The sequence below is a fragment of the Ictalurus furcatus genome, chromosome 13 (assembly GCF_023375685.1).
Source record: "Ictalurus furcatus strain D&B chromosome 13, Billie_1.0, whole genome shotgun sequence".
Classification (NCBI taxonomy): Eukaryota; Metazoa; Chordata; class Actinopteri; order Siluriformes; family Ictaluridae; genus Ictalurus; species Ictalurus furcatus.
This window is the reverse complement of record NC_071267.1, coordinates 15,757,472-15,777,608: the sequence shown is the minus strand read 5'-3', so window position 1 is coordinate 15,777,608 and position 20,137 is coordinate 15,757,472. Positions and strand designations below refer to the sequence as shown.

Genomic DNA, 20,137 nt, shown 5'->3' with positions numbered 1-20,137 from the left:
ACTTTATTTGGACCGGACACTGAAATGTTTCAGTTTGGGAATCTTTACATTCTCTCTCTGGGGAATAAAACTTAATTTTAAAAATCATGGTTGACTTGTGAGTCATTTAAAGTCATATCAGGGTGTCACATTGTGTGTAAGTACTTTTCCTGATCTCCTTAAAATGTTGCTGTTAGAAATTTACAATTTGGATATCTTGTTATTATAAAAGGAGCTGTGTAAGAACTGACTGAATGTGTGTTTCATTGTTGTGTATTGTGTACTTTGTGCTATGGTGCATCAGTGGTTATGGTAGGCTTTTGGAACCAAAACCTAAGCTAAAATGTAACTTGTTTGTGAATACATGCAAATATTTTGAATAAACACTTTTTAAGTTTGTTTTCTGGTCCTTTCAATCTGTTGCTGCAGGAAACTTTGATTTGTTACCAGTACCTACTGGTGTGAGGTTATTGCTCAAATAATTGTTTGAGAATATATTCTGAACCATATACACTATATGGCCAAAAGTTTGTGGACAATCACACCCATATGTGGGCCTTCCGAATCTATTGCCGCAAAGTTGGATGTACATAATTGTAAAGAATGTCTTTTGTATCCAGTAGCTTTAAGATTCCCCTTCATTGGAATTAAGATGCCCGAACATATTCCAGCATGACACATGTCCCTGTGTGCAAAGTGAGGTCCATAAAGACAAGGTTGGTGTGGAAGAACTCGCGTGTCCTGCGAAAACTCTGATTTCAACCCCACCAAGCTGGGAGGGTTGACCAATGGCCAATTTACGTAATCACGTCAAAATCTATTCACCTATATAGAAAATCACAATAATATATGGTGAAATTTTGACATTTCCTACTCTAATATAGTTCTGAAATCTATGTCTTTCCCTGAACTGAAAAAAATTCCGCTCCATTTACACTAAGACACAACCATGCAATGAATGTCTTTAAAGAACTGCTATTTATTGATTTCATTTGCGTTTAAGATATTGCATATTATAAGTTTATGATACCAAAATGTATAATCACTGATCATATGAAGTTAAGTAACATCTTGACTTTAGAATTACGGGAAAAACTTCAGTAAATAAGGTTTGGGAATTGTGATCTCAATGACTGTGATGATCTGAGAGCCTGTTTCTTCTTCATGAAAGAGGTTTTGCATTTCATTTCCCCTGGATAATGAAGTAGACCCAACAGGTATAAAACATGCTTATCTCACTATGTCATGAATAATTTAAACGAAATGAAGGAGCTTTGGCTTTTTTTTTAGTAGGTTCTAAGTGACTTGTAGTGAGTAAGTGTTTCCGGTTATGGATATGCATATATTTATCCACATTTAATGCCTCCCATTGGCGGAGAGCTTTGAAGACGCTTAAGTGTTTTCTATGACGTTATCACGACCAAATTCTACTCGTTAACGCGCAAAATTATATTACAGGCACCAAAAAACCTTCGATAGGTGGTGCCGATGACGTTTTTGCCCGCCTTGTGTGACTTCGCCTTTAATAAACATAAATGCATGACTGAGTGCATTTCATTATTCTGCATGGCAAGTGCTAAAGTTTTGGCACCGGTTTGTATTTTGCTTCGAATAATAATCTGCTGTATTGATCGCTATGGGAGTTGGATTTGGCGCTGTGGTTCTCGGCGCTGGATTAAGCGCGATTCTCAGTTTCAGCTTTCTGGCGCTTGCCATCGGAACCGAGTACTGGTACATTATAGAGGATAAACGGACGAATCACACAGACCCACAGCATGTGCATTCTGGATTTTGGGGAGTGGAAAATGGTAAGGCACTTTTCTTCTAAATTCGTCAAGAATCTTTTTTCCCCCCACAATGGGCTAATAATTAGTAACTTTTTACTTATAATAAAGTATAATTATTCCTGTGGTGATGTGTCTGCAGATGAGCTGCCCTTTACAGGAGACCCGTCAAGGTTTACAGAATCAGAAAGGCAAATGCAGGGTAAGCATACCTCATATGCAGGTTTATCAAGCAGTGCATTGATATGCATTTCATAGTGGTGTCAACCACATCACTGATGTAGAGAAGCAGTCATTTATCACAAGTATGCTGTTGCCCATTCTGCACTAACACACAAACAAATAACACTGGTAGGCTGTACATTACTCTTCACCGTACATTACTCTTCACTTGCAAGATTTTGTTGGCAATTGTTAATAAGCAGTTGTACTTCTCCATCACGCAGATTTGCATTATGTGATTGCTGTCCTGCTGCCTCTCAGTCTGGTGCTCTTAGTATCTGGAGGAATATGTGGAATGGCCAGCTCTCTGGCCCAGAGTAGACTTCTCCTCATGGGAACTGCATCCTATTTTCTTCTTTGCAGTAAGTTTCAGCCATGTACAAGTCTGCATGTCCTTGTGTTGTTTTATGTAATTGGTTTATATTTGGTGTAACTGCTGGTGTTCGGCTGAGCATCAGAGCATATGACTGCGGAGAGCAACCCGTCTCATAACTACCCTTCTAAGATAATAGTTGTCTAATTACAGCAGCATCTTGTATAATTCTAATTGCTTCACATTTCCATGATCTCTTTACGAGGATAGTGGTTTAGCTGGCTAACTCAAAGGAAACCAAAGAGTAAATTGGCTGTTTTGATAGTTGAGTTTTGGGACCAGTGTTATTACAGTACATTATCTTTTAATTCCTATGGGCAAGATTAACGCCTTTATTGAATTCTTGTTTCCCCCAGCTTGTATATTAGAGTGTTACTGAATAGATGAAAAAGTGAGGAGATTTTCCTCTTGGACATTTCTATAATGTTCCAGAAAAGTTACTAGATTATCCTTACCTACTAAATGTGATAATTTTGCTTTTCATCAACAAAAAATATTTGTACTTGTCAGAATTGTATACACCAATTCAAGTGTTCTGATTCATGAGGTGAGATTGGAGGTCTGAGTTGTTTCGGTGTCCTGCCCTATAAACATAAAAATAAATAAATAAAAAGCACACTAGTTCTGGTTACTGACTGCCTGCTCTTCTCAAGAAAGAGCTCCACATGTGGACCATTCCCAGATCAAAACAACTTTCATAGAGCTAGAAAATGCTGCAAAGGCATTTCATAAGACATGGGTGTTTGTCATGCCACAATAAGACAAATTCAGTACTTTTGCTACTCTCCCATGATGTGGACATCCTGCAAAGATCACACCAACATATAGTGCTGAAGGAGTGAAAAAGAAGCCAAGGGTGATGCCAAAAGACCTGCACAAATCACTAGAACCTGCTAAAGTCTCAGGTTCTAAAGGGTTCATTAGTCCACTATAAGAAAAACACTGAATAAGAATGGTGCTAAAGGAAGGACAACATGGAGGAAACGAATGCTTTTCAAAAGCTTTTACTGACCTTATTTAGAATTTTACAAGAGCATTTCGGTTCAGTGGTCTGTCACCAGACATACTGCTGCATGTAAAAAAAAAAAAATTATATATATATATATATATATATATATATATATATATATATATATATATATATATATATATATATATATAAATTATCCATTCAGCTGTGATAGCCCTTCTTCCTGCTCTTGTTTCCTTACTATGAATTGCCTACCTATGATTAGCTTTTATTATGTGTCAGCCTTATGATGTGGAAGAGATAGGCTCAAGGTCATCAAGTACAGATCACACCAGATCAAAACCCACCTTTCTAGCATTCACTGCATTACAAGATATTATTGTTTGCATTCTTTGTTTATGCAGAATTGTTTCTTTCTTATGACTTGCATGAAGATCAGACTACATTTTATGAATAATTAATGCAGAAATCAAGGTAAATCTGAAGGTTTCAAAACGTAACTGTAATAAAAACCAAACTCTAGAGATAATCAGGTGTGAGTATATTGGACAGAACAGTCTTTGGTTTCATGCCCTTTCCCAGGCGAATATGCACAGTGAACTTTATTAACGATACACCTAACAGCCCTTTTAAAGCCTGTGCCTCAGTGTCTTTTCAATAGTTATCCAAAAGCATGAGACATACAGTATAAAGGTCTCTTTGCCTTGAAACATGAGAACCTGCCAGAAAATAATCCTTTGCACTTATCACATTGGTAACCAAGAACACATAAGAAGTGTTTAATACTCAAATTTAGGTGAGCAGTTAAGTAAATGTAAGGTAAACACTTAACAGTAAATGATGAAATTGGCTTCAAATGATCACAGCAAGCTTTACATCAGCAATTAAAGTAAAGTGTTTACTGTGTATGCAGGAGAAGGATCACCCTTGTAAACAAACAAGAAGATGAAGATCATGATTACAAAAGACTTATCGCAATATGTATGTTATCATAAAACACAAATATGGAAGTCTCAAACTCCTCATTATTTAAACAGGATGCTGTTATTGGTTGTGTATATCAAGCATGTGGGCATTTGGATAAATATTTTCAAATATTCAGCATTTTATGGCCTTGTGTCTGATAGCACCTAAGGTATAAAAGCACACCCCCCCCCACCACCACCACCACCACACACACACACAGAGAAAGTCTGCTTTTCTTTTGTCTCTCCTTTTTGTTCTAATTAGAACCAGCATTAATTTGACTCTTTATTGCCCATTACGTTTATGTGCTTATTCTGTCTCATTTTGTTTGTGTTAATCTAGATGTGAGTTCTGATGGTACAGACCTGCAGTGGCATGCACTTATGTTGATTTGGTTCTAATGCCTGCTGTCTGAGTGCTTTAGCGATGGTCCAATATGAGCTCCTCTTTGTACAAGTGCATGCAGCTGTACAAGTCTGGTTTAAATCTTTTAGCCCTTTTCTATTAATAACTGGAAAATCAGCTTGTCAGATTGTGTTTTTGTTTGTGACACAGCATAGCACTGAGACCATAATTTCCTGAGTGTAATTATTAAGCACATAGATGGCTGGCAATTTGGCAGAGTAATAAGTTGGATTGAAGGTGGGTGTATCTGCACCCATGTGGCTCGGGATAAGGATGTAAAAAGTTAATTATGGTCATCTAAATCAGATTTTGAGCAAACAGAGCAAGCAGTACTAAAGCTCTCAAATTTGTGAGACTGTGTTTTTTACAATACTGTACCGATGCTGTACCGATTTGTTAATTATCAGTGTACACCCTATATTTTTGTTTTTATATTAATTATTGTATATTTACAATAAATGCCATGTATATATGAATATACAGTAATATAAATGCAAATCCACTTCATTTATGATACCCTAAACAGTACACTGAAAAGAGCCATGCAGAATAAGCAATTTAGGCATGTATTGAAGTCCTTGCTGTAAATTATAGGCAAATTATACTAGTTATAAATTACATTAAAGCTCCTTGATATTCCAAGGTTCTTATTTGGTTTGAGGCCCAGTGCAACTTGATTCCTGGATCTGAACTAACACGGATGAACACATTTACAGAAAATGATTCATGCAAAGACTTAGTGATATTTTAATGTTTTACACTAAATTACCATGTTAAGATCGTAATGATATATTTGCTGGAAAAAAAATTAAACCAAGTAATCCAACAATAGGAAAGCAATAATATGCAAACCTACTTTACTAAATTGGGAGGGCCTTCAGTAGTCACCACTGTTTGAAACAAAATCAATAGGTGTCAGATTATATAGTTATGGCATGTTTTTCCATTCCCCTAATAATGTTAGTTCTCAGCAGAAGATAGAACGTGCTATTTATGATCTGAACATTCCGGACATCACACACATGCTTCAGGGTTAAAGGTAAGGAGAGGGAGAAAAGATTGTGAATACTTATCTCTACTGTCAGTCTGCAGTCAGGATACAGGACAGCATGTTTACTCATGATGTCTGGCCTTCTTTTTTCTTACATGCCTTTTTGTAGTAACCCAAACTTTGAATTATTCGATTATACCAATTGTTCTTTAACAAACTAGATTTATCACAGTAAACAACTTCAATAATTCTTGCTATCCTTATATACACTTTTTCTCAGGCCTTCTCACTCTCTCTGGTGTAAGTCTGTACATCAATTATTCCCAAAAAGCTCTGGAGGAGGCAGAGGTGAGGATTGGGCTGGAGCAGATGGCCATGGTTCACACATCCTTTGGCTGGTCAATGGGCTTGGCCTGGCTCTCCTTCATCCTGGAAGTGATAACTGGTCTTCTCCTGCTGCTTGCTGCCTGGATGGTGCAATTAACCCAGCAGGAGACTGTGGCCCCTATATAAATTTCATATCTCCAGTGTAAACCGTAGGCATTTTAAGGTAATTACTGTATGCAGGGGTTTGACAGGCAATAGTGCTGTCATTCCAATAGTGTTAATATCCCATTACTTGTGTTCATTTTAAAGTACTTTTTGTGTCTTTAAGATAGATCCATAATGTCTTTTTTCAATTATATCTATACTTTATTTGAATTATATAATTTACTTGAATAGAAACTGTGGAAAATGTATTTCTAAATAATTTATAATTAGTGACCAAGAGCATATACTGTACATGTATTAAACAAGAGCAAGATTATTAAGATCCATTTTAACATCTTACTTTTTTAATGAGCTACTTCCTTTATTTTTCTCCACTTTAATTTATCATCATCCTAATTTATCATCATCCTAATTACCATCATCTTGTCAACAATGGTTTGTGTCAACATGCTGGGCCTGTTGTGTTCCAAGTATATCCCTTTAAGATCATTTTTCTAAAAGTGTATGCTCAGTAACTACCAGTCAACAGTGGGTTATAATTTTGAGATGTGCTTTACCTAATGTGCTTTACATTATTTTACTTAAGATCATCATTATTTAACTGCCCTTTAATATAATTATTGTTGTACATGCAGTGGTTGAGACATTTTACAATGGCTTACCCTTACTTTTAGGTCTTACTTTTAGTAACCCACACATACTGTTTCTCTAAATAACTTGATAAATAAAAACTTTATAAAATAAAAGCATTCATGCTATAAGCCTTTTTTACATGCATGTATTTTAAATGATGAATGAAAACACTTGAGCCTAATCATTTATTGAAAAGAGATGTTTATTCACGTGGTTATGGCATTGGAACATTGTTGCCTTGGCACCACACATTGTTGCCATAGGCAACTATTGTTCTAACCATTAATTCTATGCACACATCCAAGGTGTATTTAATTAGAAAGTAGATATAGTGCAATACTATTTATGGATATTTTGTACATAGAATTTCATTAACTCCGACACTTGTGAAGCTCGTCTTGTAATGCAGCTGCGCTCAGTGTGACTAGTGTGTGGCTCCGGACTGGTTTGAGATGCAGCACAGCAAATGCAATATCCCCCTGGTCATTAAGACAATCCATCTCCAGAATGAGTGTGTGTGTGTGTGTGTTTATGGGACATGTGTTATATGGTACTTAATATGCAAACCTTGGTGACAGACTCATTATTCCCAAAAGAAAAATGCTTCATTATGTGTGCTACAGGACAATCTTATTACCACTGAAGAGTTACAGAGAACATCTTTTATATTGTTTTATATGTATATATACACAGTTCCAAAAGTCTAATACCACACTAAAAAAATCAGGGATTTTTTTTTTCCATTTTAAAATTGTTAACAAACCGAAGGTTTTAGAATTTTTAAATATTTAAAACCAAAAAAGTAATATTTAATATTCAAGATTCTTCACTATTTCTAGGTCCCTATTTAAATGTAAGCAAATGTGTTATATTTACCGTATTAACTGCTTAGTACAAAAGATCAGATTTTCCTTATGCCTAATCTGTTCTAGTGAAGTGTTTGTTTAGACAACACTGTGATGGATTTGATCTAAAATGGATCACAGGGTTTTGCACAAACTTGTGGAGTCCATGCCAACTCGAGTGCACACTGTCATTAAAGCAAAAAGGGGACATACAAAACAATAAGAATCTCTGAAATTCATTTAAATATTTCAAAAATTCTACTTTATGTTCAAGTTGTTGTCAATAATATAATTTGTAATTAAATTGTTTTGAAGCATTTTCACTAGCGCTCTCAGACTTTTGGACCCCCACTGTATATAAAACATGAACTACAATAATTTGAAGCTTAAAGTAATAACCATATCTCACTGTTATGTTAAAAACCCGTTCTGTATATAATAATGTATATTATATTATAATCTGGTATTACATTAAGTCTCAACTTACATTATTCCATCTTCAGATGTCTTTAACAAGTTAAAATCTTAAGTGTTAAAATGCTATCTAGCAACCAAACAATAAGTTACATGGTTTTATGTTTAAACTATTGCTTATTTAAATAGGCAGATGAGACAGATGTCTAAAATTCTGTATTATTTCAAATCCACATAAATTGTTGCGCTTAAATTAGACTAAAACATTTATAGGCTTTATACAAGTGTAAATCACTATTACAATTGAAATATAAATTAATATTATACTAGAGAAATTTAATTGATGTAAAAAGAATTTAAAGTGCTGGTGTGTAATACAAATGTTTGCTAATTTGGTTCAGAATGCCTCACAGCACTTCTTAATTGAAGTAAACAATGATCATTGAAGATGTCTTCCCTTGCTTTCATCTGTCTCTTGCTGACTTTAACCTAAACCGTTGAGCCACAAACTGGGCTTTCTTTATAGCTAGCTGAGTGTCCTCCTCGCTGATGCCGAGGTGCCACACAGCTCTCACTGTACCCCCGACGTGAGGAAACATGAGCACACGTACACCCTGGTCCAGAGTGTCAACCTCCTCCTCGCTCACTTCCTCCATCAGCTCACAGAAACCAGTTGGACTCAGCCCAGGAACTCGCAAACAGAAACGCACTATGTTGGTTTCAACAGAAGCCAAGTCCACATGGTACAAAGGAGGATCACATTCTGTCAGAGCTGTGAGGAAAAGAAGAGACTTTATATTATAATATTTTATGCTGATGGGTTTTAGCTATTTTCCTGCATGATATCGGCATTAGCAAGGAGCAGCATTAAGTCGAGACCCACTGTCTGACAGTTTGATCTAATAACAATATGATGAAATGTTTGTTTTGGCTATAAATACAGTTTTGGAATTTATCAAAGTTGTCTCAATAACAAATTATAAATACACATTCTTCCTGTCAGTATTTTTGTTGCAAATTCATGTTCTCTTACAGAGAGTTCTCTTACAGAAGTCAGAATTAATTATTGGTCAGCAAATATTTCAAAGAAAATCAAAAACTGAAATGCTGTCTGCATAAGTATTCAAACCCCAAGTTCTGGAAGCTCCAGATGAAAGATATTGTCTTAACAAGGACACAGTTGATTTAATATTTCAAGGTTAAGGTCAATTATAAAACAGCTCCCATTTTCTGAACAAAAAACACCTCAGCTGAACTGAGAAAATTAACTTTAAGGGCACATTAGTTTGCAACAGAAAATACTGGCTAGAATAATTTGTGTAAGTGTAATTTGTAATCCAGACAAATCTGATTACTTTTAAGAGGGTTAATGGAAACCCATGGAATACCTTTTGAGACCAATATTAATAACAGGTCATTTTCATAATCTGAATGGGGCACACAGAAAATCAGCTTGAGCACTTGCAAAGCCCATCTCTGAATATGCATACATTTCACCAACTCTGAATACAGCCCGCAGTCTCTATCTAGCATTAGCTACAATGTGACTGGTTATTTCAATTAATTTAATTAAATATGTAATCAACATGATGATGTATCAAAAATTGTTATGCGAAGGCTTTCTATGTGTTATCTATTAATGCTGTTTATCTGTACAAGGGAATCTACACATTCTGTCCTGATTCACAGAATCTTCTAAAGGATACTGCTGGAGGGTAAGCATCAAGCACACAAATTATTAACTGCACAGTGATTAAATTTACTGTATTATCACAACCAGAGATTCAATTTTATCATATCCGTGTAAGCATACGCAAACAGTGACCAAGAGGATACTATTGACGTGACATAACTGTCAACTATCCATTGTGATTTCTTTGGAGCTAATTATCCTCTTGCACATGAGGACAGCATAATGATGCTGAACACCTCCCACTTTACACTAGCTATTCATAGATCCACTGTCAGATATGAAGCCTATGTTCAGATGAACCCTTCATCTTCACCACCCACATAGCCATATTTTCAATCCTGCAGGAAAAGTAGGTTCTGAACAATGAACTGCTGAATGCTTTGTGCTGTATTTTATAGGATTTTTTACAGCCTGATGGAGATGAAGCCAGCAACCCACTGACTCTAACTTTTGACCTTCACTACACTTTATTGTCACTGACCTTAATTCATAAATAACATTTATTGATTCATTCAATCAAAGAGGTTGGTAGCAGTTAATTCAGAAAATGCATCATATTACTGTAGTAGTGTGTTCAAAACAGTGAAAGTCCATTTTAATTAAAATCAAGTCAACAGTAGTTAAAAATAAACACAGGTTGGGCAGTTAAAGCACCAATATGTCCCAAAAAAAGTAGTAACTATACTGTTGTATCTATTGTAAACACGCCATCTTGCCACTGCAGTAGTCTTTCAAGCAAGGATTTCTGGTTATAATACTGGGGTGTCTTGTCCTAATAACATCTCAGAGTTGAAGTTAATGCCTACAACTACACTGTATGGCCAAAAGTATGTGGACACTGACCATGATACCCATATGTGCGGTTGAACATCTCATTCCAAAGGCATAGCATTAATATGGATTTTGCTGCTATAACAGTTTCCACCCTTCTGCGAAGGCTTTCCACAAAATGTTGGAATGTTGTTTGGGGGTTTGTGCTCATTCAGGCACAAGAGCATTGGTGTGGTTGGGCACCGATGTTGGAAGAGGATTCATTCCAAAGGTGTTCAGTGGGATTGAGGTCAGGGCTCTGTGCAGGCCAATCAAGTTCTTCCACTCCAACCTTTGCAAACTATGTCTTAATGGACTTTGCTTTATGCACAGGGCATTGTCATGGAACAGTTTTGGTTTAGGCACCTTAGTTCCAGTGAATGGGAAATCTTAGCTCTATAGCATCCAGAGATATTCTACACAATGTGCCTCCAAATTTGTGACAAAAGTTTGGGGAAGGCTGACATACGGGGGTCATGGTCAGGCGTCCATATATATATTGTACTTTTTGTGGAATATGTTTTGCGAGTGGGTTGTTTGAATTGTTAACGTGTCTAACCCATAAAAAACTAGCAAGCAAGCAGATATGTAGTCCTCATAGTGGATTCTTTTCCTACAACAGCATGTCCTGTGCTGCTGTATCTCTCTTATACCAAAACGAGTGACATCAAACTTTTTAACCATTTACAGTTATGATGATGTTACAGAATGTCCAAGTTAATTCCTAATCACTTTATAGCAGCTATAAACTCCCTCTTGAAGTTAATAAGACAAAAAAAAAAAATCAGCTTGTCATGTAAAAGTGCAAAGTCCTCTAGTCCTCTAGATTCTCCTGTGGTGGAAAACTTAATCTTAAAAAGTGCTGATGCTGGAGACTCTTTCAATAAATGGTAAATAAACATCTGCTAAATGGTAAGTAAATGTCTCCTAAGTAGCTCTTCTAAATTAAACTGTGGCAAGTAACTAAAACACTATTCTGTGAATACATGTATTTAAAGTTACAGAAATGGCTTTGAGGATCATACATCACCTCTGGCAAAGGTCCTGGCATTCCTGTGGTCCTCCTCCAGTCTAGCCATCATGTCCAACAGGGCAATCTTTCCAGCTGCAGCTAAAATACCTGACTGGCGCATTCCACCTCCCAGTGCTTTACGAGCACGGACTGCTCTCTGGATGAACTCTTTAGACCCAGCAAGCATGGTACCAGCAGGTGCTCCTAATCCCTTTTAAAGACAGCCTGTGAGCAACGATTGCTAAGACAGTATTTTTTGATATTTTTCTCCCATGTATTTGTACCTGTTTTGTTGTCATGTTGTGTTTTGTTTTTGATATGTTCTGTTGAACACACTTACCTTGATTGTACAGCTTATAGGTATACTGTTAGAGACTATAACTCATTTTTCTAGGCATATATATTGTGTTAGTCAGTATAAGTGTCACTGCTGACTAAATGCTAGTGCTGAGTAGATCCACCAGCCACATAATCTCAGCAGTGGTCCCTATGGTCCCTTTCCATTAATAAATAGAGTAGATGGTGGCTGACAAATCACAACAGATGGAGTACACTCCGTAATCGTATATCTATAATGTGCATTTACATATGGTAGTGCTACCTGATAAAATATTCAATGAGTGCAGGCACAAGACAGTTGTATCTAATAAAGAGGCAACTTGTAATATTGTATAGTAATTAATTAAAGTTAGTTTTAAGAAAAGTTTCAAACAACATTGTTATTTTGGCTCACTGAAACAGATGCATGTTTTTACTGATCGTTCAATACTATTTTAAATACCGTTATAAAACTGAAAATAAACTAAACTGATGGTATTTGTTTTTGAAACGTATAATGTAGCCGCACATTATGCATGTCTGAATGCTGATATCCTTTGCATTTTTTCTGTGAAAGTACAAAGAATTTAATGTGCATTTGTCAGCATGCAAAACTGGGATTCATATTCTAGAAGATGAAGTCATGTAATTAAATACAACTATCTTCCCTGTTACCCTGACTCTAATTTACATCAAGTTAAAAGTAGGTTTACTTCAGCTGGGAGAGAAGTGTATGGCAAATTCTGGCTAGCAGCTCCTGATTACAGGCTGGCTGGCGGCAATGCAATTTAATATTATAAAGAAAATATAGGTTATATTATATTCAGTATCATTAGCATTATTCAGGCAAATATTCAGAATCAGAATTAATCAGTTAAAAAGAAACAGATCCTAATAGTCTAAACATCAGAAGATGCACTTAAAAATCCAGATATTTGGCTGAAGTGTTACATTTCCCCTAGAAATTCAGCTTAAAAGTGACTCAATTTCTAATGAAAACAACTTTATGCTGGACTTGTTTAATCTAAAGTGATTTCAAAAATTGACATTATAGCAAGCAAAAATATTTTGAATATAGTGATATACGTATGATATGATACATGTTAATATAAAAGCATTGGATAAAATTGTTTGGAATATTATACTTATATTATACTTGTATACTATTATACAAAGTTTTATGGAAGATAAAAACCAAGTTTTTTTCTATTTTAGGGTTTTAACAGAAGGCAATGTCAGTGAGTAGGGCTCTTACCTTAGACAGACACACACTGACTGTGTGGCAGTGTTTGAGTATGACAGAGGGATGTAAACCCAGTGCCACTGCTGCGTTCATCAGCCTAGCGCCATCCATATGCACAGCAAGTCCATACTTATCTGCAATAGAGTGCAGCTGACAGGAAAAGTGTTGCAGTTCAGACCATGTTAACACCAGGGATAAACTGATTTATCAGCATTCTATGCTAATCTGTCATTCTATTTACAAAATGACTCAACTGGAATTAATCTGTAACTAGAATAAATGCATTTTGTAATTCAATGTCTCTAACCTGCTGCAGGAAGGAGACAGGGAGAACACGTCCACCCATAATGTTGTGTGTGTTTTCTACACACACCAGGCGTGAGCGGGGGTAGTGTGCATCAGGGTAGCCATGGCGGATCTTTGATTCCAGCTGCTCCAGATCAAATGTTCCATCAGCCAGAGTCGTGAGTGTGGTGGAGTGTACACCGGCAAGCTGGAGAAAAGCATCAGAGCAGTGCCTTTCATCAGTGTCCAATACAGTCACACTCTCGGATAATAAGGCATACATCAGAAAACACATATGTACATCTGCTCATGCTGGAGCAGCAAAAGGACCAAAAGATAAAGGGTTGAGGTCAGATTATTTAATTATCCAGTTACCAAATTATGATTTAGAATGGCAATGTGGCAATAACACAAACACATTATGATGCAAATCAATATAAAATGTAAACACATTGCACATAAATATATGCTCTCCATGATTCAGTCTCTGCGAACCATACCTGTGCACTCCCTCCCTGCTCATAGATGTGCAGATGAGAGAGATCCCCTACGATCATCTCATCTCCCCTCTCTCTGCAGTGCACCATGACTGAGAAAGAGAGAAATGTGCAGTGAGACATGTAGAACTTCAAACTGATGAGTTTAAAGTGCACCTGAACTCAGAATGTGTTTCTTAAATTTGGGTGGGATTTGTTACCACAGCACTAAGTTCACATTTTTCATTTAAACACACACTTAAAAAACTGAAAGGGAAAACGATTTGAGAAGTATTAACCCTTGTGTTCTGTTTGAGTCAGTCTTCCATCTTTAGCGTTACATTTACATTTATGGTATTTGGCAGATGCCCTTATACAGCGTGACTTACATTTACCTCATTTATACAACTGAGCAATTGAGGGTTAAGGGCCTTGCTCAAGGGCCCAGCAGTGACAGCCTGGTGGTGCTGGGATTTTGAACTCACAACCTTCCAATCAGTGGACCATCGTCTTAACCACTGAGCTACCACTGCATTTTTGGTCAAAACTGGCCAGGCCCCCTAAACGTGATAAATATTTTTTTAGATATTTGACATCATCAGTTCATGCAGTAAACATTTTAAGCAACCCCATTCCTATTAATAGGAAAAGTAGATTTGCATTCCTTTTTGGAATTTATGGTATATAAATCTCACTTATATGAAATAATTTTTGAGTAAATTAAGTAAAATATATGTTTTATTTGGGGTACAGTACACCAGAGGAAAAACCTTGTTTGGTGATTATCAAAGACCATCAGGCTAGACTACTATGTCAAAGTTTAGCCAAGATACTTGCTTTTTAAGCATTACAAATTTAATCAGGTTACAAGATCACATGAAAAGTGCCAAACAGTGACCTAAACAACAAAACACTACTTGCTTTCCAAACTGCATATATTCAATCACATTATGAGACAAATAAACAGTGCCTCATAAAAAAAATTTAAAAATAAAATCAACATTTAATGTCCAAGTCTAACAAGTTCAGTCAGTCCCATTTATGTACAAGCAACTAAGCCCAACTATATCCCAAATACTGCACGGAAATACAAAAACACTAGCCCCAAAAATAGTTTTTTAAATCCTTTTTTGTTTTGCAATATGCCTTTCTGAAGCATCTCCACAATTGGTTCTGTATATCATGTACACTCACAGCTACTGTACACATCAACTTTCTTTCCAATTTCCTAGGTTTGCATAAATTAATTTAATTTTATTTAATTCTGATTATTTGCTTTGAAATAAGCATAGTTTTGTCATGCTATATTTTGATATGTTTAGCTACTTTTATATGAATTGTTAGTACATGAAAATATAAATTGAGACTCCAAGACTAACATTTTGCAATGGGTTAAATGTGTAGAGATGGTGCTAGGCCACTAGTAGCCTTCTGACCATTACAAAAACACGTTAAAAAAGCAACTCCAACAACCTTTTCGCTGTTCTGTCTATGTTTTCGCTTTGTGTTCAAAAGCTGTGTACTAGTATTAAAGTTAAAAACCCACTGAAGCAGTAATGATGCCACTGCCACTATATTCTTTTGATAATAAAAATAGCCTTTTATGCCAGATGCACCTTAAGAGCCGCTTCACAGCAATTACGCACACTAAGTAATTTTATTGGGCAGATAACCCTAACAATAGACCTGCACTGACATTTTATTGAGAATTTAAAATATCAGTATACACAATATACAAATCTCAGAAATACAGATTTTATGTGAATTAGGCCAAAGGATGTTTAACACGTTAAACCAAAGGGGGGAAAAAAACACTGGCAACATGTAAATACCATAGGCATTTCAATGTGAGTTTCTTTTCTACCATATTTTTCTAACAGTGAAAAATGTGGTTAATTTTTACATTATAGATTTTACCTGCAATCAGATTGCTCATTGTTCCTGTGGGTACAAACAAAGCTGCCTCCATGCCAAACATATCAGCTACCACTTTCTGCAGTTCTGGGAAGAAAAAAAAATCAACAACTTATAGGCACACATCCATTTTCAAACTATAACTTTCTAAAGAATAAATGTAACTATTCTGACACAATGAGTCTAGTGTTGTTATAATGCAAGTGGTAACAGGAACGAACTTGTTTTGTGGATGTTCAACAACATTGAATGTAACTATAAATGGATGGATAAAAAAAAAGATGTTTGTAAACACAAATAGTTGGCAAATTACTGTGGTATAAGAGTAATAAAACACATAATGGTATAAACAATTAATCAACTGCAGGATGGTAATGGCATCACACCACAGCTGTTTATTAATACCCTAAAACATGCTCTATTGTGTTTTATCCCTTACATACTATTTTTCAGCAGCTTGTTTTGTATATTTAATTTGTGCGTGTACAGTTGAACACTATACCTCACTCTTTTGGTGCATAATTTATGTTATTTGTCCATTAGCCTTCACGAGTACTCATTCTGACCACAGCACCACTATATATTTTTGCTTTTTCTCCCAAAAAAGAAAGAAAAGAAAACACATCACTGCTGTTCTTGACACACTTGTATCAATACACTGGTACAAAAATGTCAACACCACTGCTTTGCCAAAAATGGACCATGATCCAAATAATATCTGCTCAGCATTAGTCCTATGTTGATCTCTTATCATTGATAGATAGGGTAGAGAGGGGCTGATAAACTTTACATAGCAAAAGATCATCTACAGTCACTAAATGTATATACAAAGGTTATCTATATGGTAGGTGCACCTGATGAAATGGAGTATACGTGGGCCACATTTATGCAACTTGCATGCCTGCTGTTAATGATTAGAAATCAAATGGAAATTAAAACCTAAAGATTTGAGTAGACCAGGCCAGTGGTTCTCAGAGTGGGTCTGTGATTGGTTATTTATTTATTTATTTTTTTGTTACAGGGTTCTTATTATGTTCTTATATTTATTAGCCTGTTTGATTGGAACTGAATAGGCTTAATCTAAACATTACTGGTTAAACAACAAGTAGGCCTCTAGGTATAGATAAATAATGTCCGTTTGTGGAAAGTTCAGGAATAGAAAGCTCTACGGCTCTAATATATAACCAAAAGATTATTGTACACGTTGCATTTAAAGGGGTCCCTGGCTATCAATCATTTTGAGAACCCTGCTGTAGACCAATAATCGAGCCATTTCTAAATATTTGGCAACCCTGAGTGCAACGTGAACCGTGTGAGATCTTTGCTCTGAGAAAATATTTAATATTTTGTGTGAGATTCAGAGCTGTCATTATTTCAGAGATAAGACTTCATTCCATTTCGTGATCCCGTTTACGGTCATGCCCAGACTGGCATAAAGTTGGCTTGACTTTGGACAGTTAAGCCCAGCCCTAGTAAAAAAAAAAAAGTGCTAATGTAATAATAATAGTAATAATAATAATAATAATAATAATAATATATCCTCTAACCATTAACGGTGGGATCTTCGCCGAATACATCATCTCCGACCCTGGCCTGTGCCATGGCACTGCGCATGGCGTCTCCCGGTTCAGTCACCGTGTCACTGCGGAGATCCACCGTGTGCCAGGAGCCTGAGCCCCGAGCCGCCGCGCTGCTTCCGCCATGGTAAAGCCTCAGCTGTTCCGCCACACGCAAATAACCCCCGTCATGGCGGATTCTCTCTGAGACCCGGCGGAACTTTACACAACGCACAAGTGACCGAACTGAAACGGACATTGCGTTAGAAATGTTTCAGTGTAAAACCTACACTTTACTAAAACTTTGAACTTTGTGTTGCTGCATTCGATAATCATTCTCCATAACCTGTTAGTAAACTGTGGCAGGATACATGAGTTAACTATCCTATTGGCTCTGCACGGGGTATGGCTTCGGCAGACCAATAGCGTGGGAGCTACCCAATTATTTAAGGACCCTTATTTTGGTAGGCGCATATGTTACATGGTCATTTGCAGTTCTTCGCTCCCGGGCATTTCCGGTTCTCATTTCCGTTCAGGTACATTGAGGCTTTGCTCACCGTGTAATGAGGTAAACATCTCAAGGCTAATTTGTTATTTATAGCCTTAGAGCGGTGCTGGTGGCGCGTGCATTGTGGCGAGTTGGCGGCGGAGATCGAGTTCAGTGATAGCAACATTAGCCGGTGGCTGGATGATATGTATATGTATATTGAGCCGCGGTACCTGTGAATAATCATACCACTTCGCGTCTGGTGTTTGTTCAACCCAATGGTAAATACACATCTCCCTTTTTGACATTGGGATTTGGTAGATTTTAGTTTGACACCCTGGTCTTTGTGTTAAGGTGAGAGTGGGGAGTTGAGCAGCTAAATCTCCTAAGATAAATCCCTAGCCGAAGACGCTTAACATGTGACGCTGCTGCTGTTTTGCTTTACGGTTATTTTCTTGATCTGTTTTGCTCTACCCTTATTCCTTATTGTTTTGTTTAACGGCTTTGCTTGTGGGCATTTTGCTGGTCTGGTTCGCTTACGGGTTTTGCTTTTGCTTTTGCTTTGTTGCTTATCAGCTTTATTTTGCTGCTGGTGTAATCTTTATTTAGTTTTTCTCTGCGTTGTCTTTTCTTTTTCTATTTTTCATAGTGCTAGTGTCTGTTTTGTTGCTATTTTTGTTGACTTTAGTTTTGGGAGTATGTTATGCCTTGTTGTCTCCGTGCTATAGTGGCTATATTTTCCATTTATACTGTTTACCATAATTCTGGTTAGGTGCTGTTAACTGTCTCTATTTCATGTGGTGGTGTCAGTGGGCCTGGGTGTTATAGCCACCACACCACGGTGTCTGTATTATTTCTTTTCCTTTATTTATCGTTTAGTGTTTAATTTTGGTTTAACCGGTGTTTCCTTTCTCTCCAGGAGCCAGTGAGTCTTGGTGGGACAGAGGAGGCTAGCTGCATTTATTCGGTGGTGTGTACTTCACAGCGTGCTCGGTGCACCAACACAACAACTTCCTTATGGTGTAGGTAGTGTTTTTATTTTAGTGTGACTTGAGGTGGGTTTGGATGACCTCCCGAGCTGTAGCTGGCCTGCCTTGTTCCTGCCAAGCCTGGGCCTGGAGAAGTGCTTAGTTTTAAAATCCTTATTGTGCTTCATGGAAGAGTGATTTTTATATTAAGTTTTAATGATGCTTAAGTGTCATAATAAAATGTAATTTTTATATTCATACTCGTCTCATTCTCATGTTCCTTGCCCCGATTGGTAAAACTTCTGTATGCCTTTATTTGGGAGTATTTCCCTGGTTCTCCCCCAGGGTGGTGTAGTTGGATTTACTAAATTTGGATAAACGTATCCCCCCACTTGGTAATGCCACAAAATCAAGACCTGCACAATGGTGATGTGTCATTTATGAACGATTCGTTCATTTTGAACAAATCTTTAATATGACTCGTGATCAGCGAGTTGTGTCAGTGATTCGTTCACTTTTGACCGCACATGTGCAGCAACATCCCCTTAGGTTCTGTACCGTAAACAGAAATGATTAGTTCACGTCTCGAGTCTTCGGGTTCGAGTCGTTCGTTCTTCCAGTGACCGACCCTTGGGCAAAGCACCCCGTAATACCGGAAACGGGACGAATGAACAACTCAAACCCAAGACTCGAGACGTGAGCTAATCACTTCCGTTTCTGGGGAACGGATATGACAAATGTGACATGACAAAAGAAAGAGGGACTCGGATTGGGAGGTGAGCTAACAGACTGCATAGCCTGAAGACCAGCTGAGCTATTAATTAATAATTTCTGCTTCTCATAATTGGGCCTTGGTTGCATAAGCCTATAGTTTAAGTGCTAGATGTGTTGGGGAATTTTAACATAACATTTAAAATATATTCTGCTGAAATGAACGAAAAGATTCGTTCATTTTGCTGAACGAGATTCAAAGATCAGAGTCAGTAAAATGATCCGAACTTCCCACTCACTATTGCACAATGGAGCGTGAATCATCGATAATGAGGGTTACCGTGGTGCTACTGATGTGTAGTACTTGACCGATTGAATCTTTTTTTTTTTTTTTTTTTTTTTTTAAAAGTTAATCGTGTAAATGTACCAATTCTACGAGCTCTATTGTGTCTGGAAGATTTGTTTAGCTGTTTCTTCATGAATGATGGATGGGCAAATGTGTTTGTCTTGTGTTTTTGTTTTGTTTTGTTTTGTTTTTTTTCTCCCGCTCCGAACGATTAATCAAATGAATGAGCTTGTAGTTCAAAAGA

The 20,137-nt window shown here is 36.9% G+C and overlaps 2 protein-coding genes and 1 long non-coding RNA gene across 3 annotated transcripts; 2 read left to right on the top strand and 1 right to left on the bottom strand.

Moving 5' to 3' along the window:
- The first annotated feature begins 1,469 nt into the window (after positions 1–1,469).
- Positions 1,470–6,926, top strand: tmem235b (transmembrane protein 235b). Its single transcript, XM_053640483.1, has 4 exons — positions 1,470–1,787; positions 1,906–1,965; positions 2,210–2,347; positions 5,971–6,926. The coding sequence occupies exons 1-4, from the start codon at positions 1,616–1,618 to the stop codon at positions 6,201–6,203; spliced, it is 603 nt and encodes a 200-aa protein (XP_053496458.1). The 5' UTR covers positions 1,470–1,615; the 3' UTR covers positions 6,204–6,926.
- A 73-nt stretch (positions 6,927–6,999) lies between these two features.
- Positions 7,000–17,763, bottom strand: tha1 (threonine aldolase 1). The gene is made up of 7 exons (XM_053640478.1): positions 17,373–17,763; positions 15,829–15,912; positions 13,936–14,024; positions 13,458–13,643; positions 13,163–13,300; positions 11,608–11,800; positions 7,000–8,846 (listed from the first exon to the last, which is right to left on the bottom strand). The coding sequence occupies exons 1-7, from the start codon at positions 17,638–17,640 to the stop codon at positions 8,539–8,541; spliced, it is 1,266 nt and encodes a 421-aa protein (XP_053496453.1). The 5' UTR covers positions 17,641–17,763; the 3' UTR covers positions 7,000–8,538.
- A 151-nt stretch (positions 17,764–17,914) lies between these two features.
- Positions 17,915–19,094, top strand: LOC128617393 (uncharacterized). Its single transcript, XR_008387561.1, has 2 exons — positions 17,915–18,149; positions 18,788–19,094. It is a non-coding gene; the product is annotated as an uncharacterized LOC128617393 (long non-coding RNA).
- The last annotated feature ends 1,043 nt before the right edge of the window (positions 19,095–20,137 follow it).

What these genes read in the sequence shown, in the direction of transcription:
- tmem235b (XM_053640483.1), top strand. Translation starts at nt 1,616, where the DNA reads ATGGGAGTTGGATTTGGCGCTGTGGTTCTCGGCGCTGGATTAAGCGCG. An exon ending in ATTTTGGGGAGTGGAAAATG is followed by an intron (nt 1,788 to 1,905) that starts GTAAGGCACTTT and finishes ATGTGTCTGCAG; the next exon opens with ATGAGCTGCCCTTTACAGGA. An exon ending in ATCCTATTTTCTTCTTTGCA is followed by an intron (nt 2,348 to 5,970) that starts GTAAGTTTCAGC and finishes ACTTTTTCTCAG; the next exon opens with GCCTTCTCACTCTCTCTGGT.
- tha1 (XM_053640478.1), bottom strand. Translation starts at nt 17,640, where the DNA reads ATGTCCGTTTCAGTTCGGTCACTTGTGCGTTGTGTAAAGTTCCGCCGG. An exon ending in AGCAGGGAGGGAGTGCACAG is followed by an intron (nt 13,644 to 13,935) that starts GTATGGTTCGCA and finishes GCTTTTCTCCAG; the next exon opens with CTTGCCGGTGTACACTCCAC. An exon ending in TGCCAGGACCTTTGCCAGAG is followed by an intron (nt 8,847 to 11,607) that starts GTGATGTATGAT and finishes TTTTCCTCACAG; the next exon opens with CTCTGACAGAATGTGATCCT.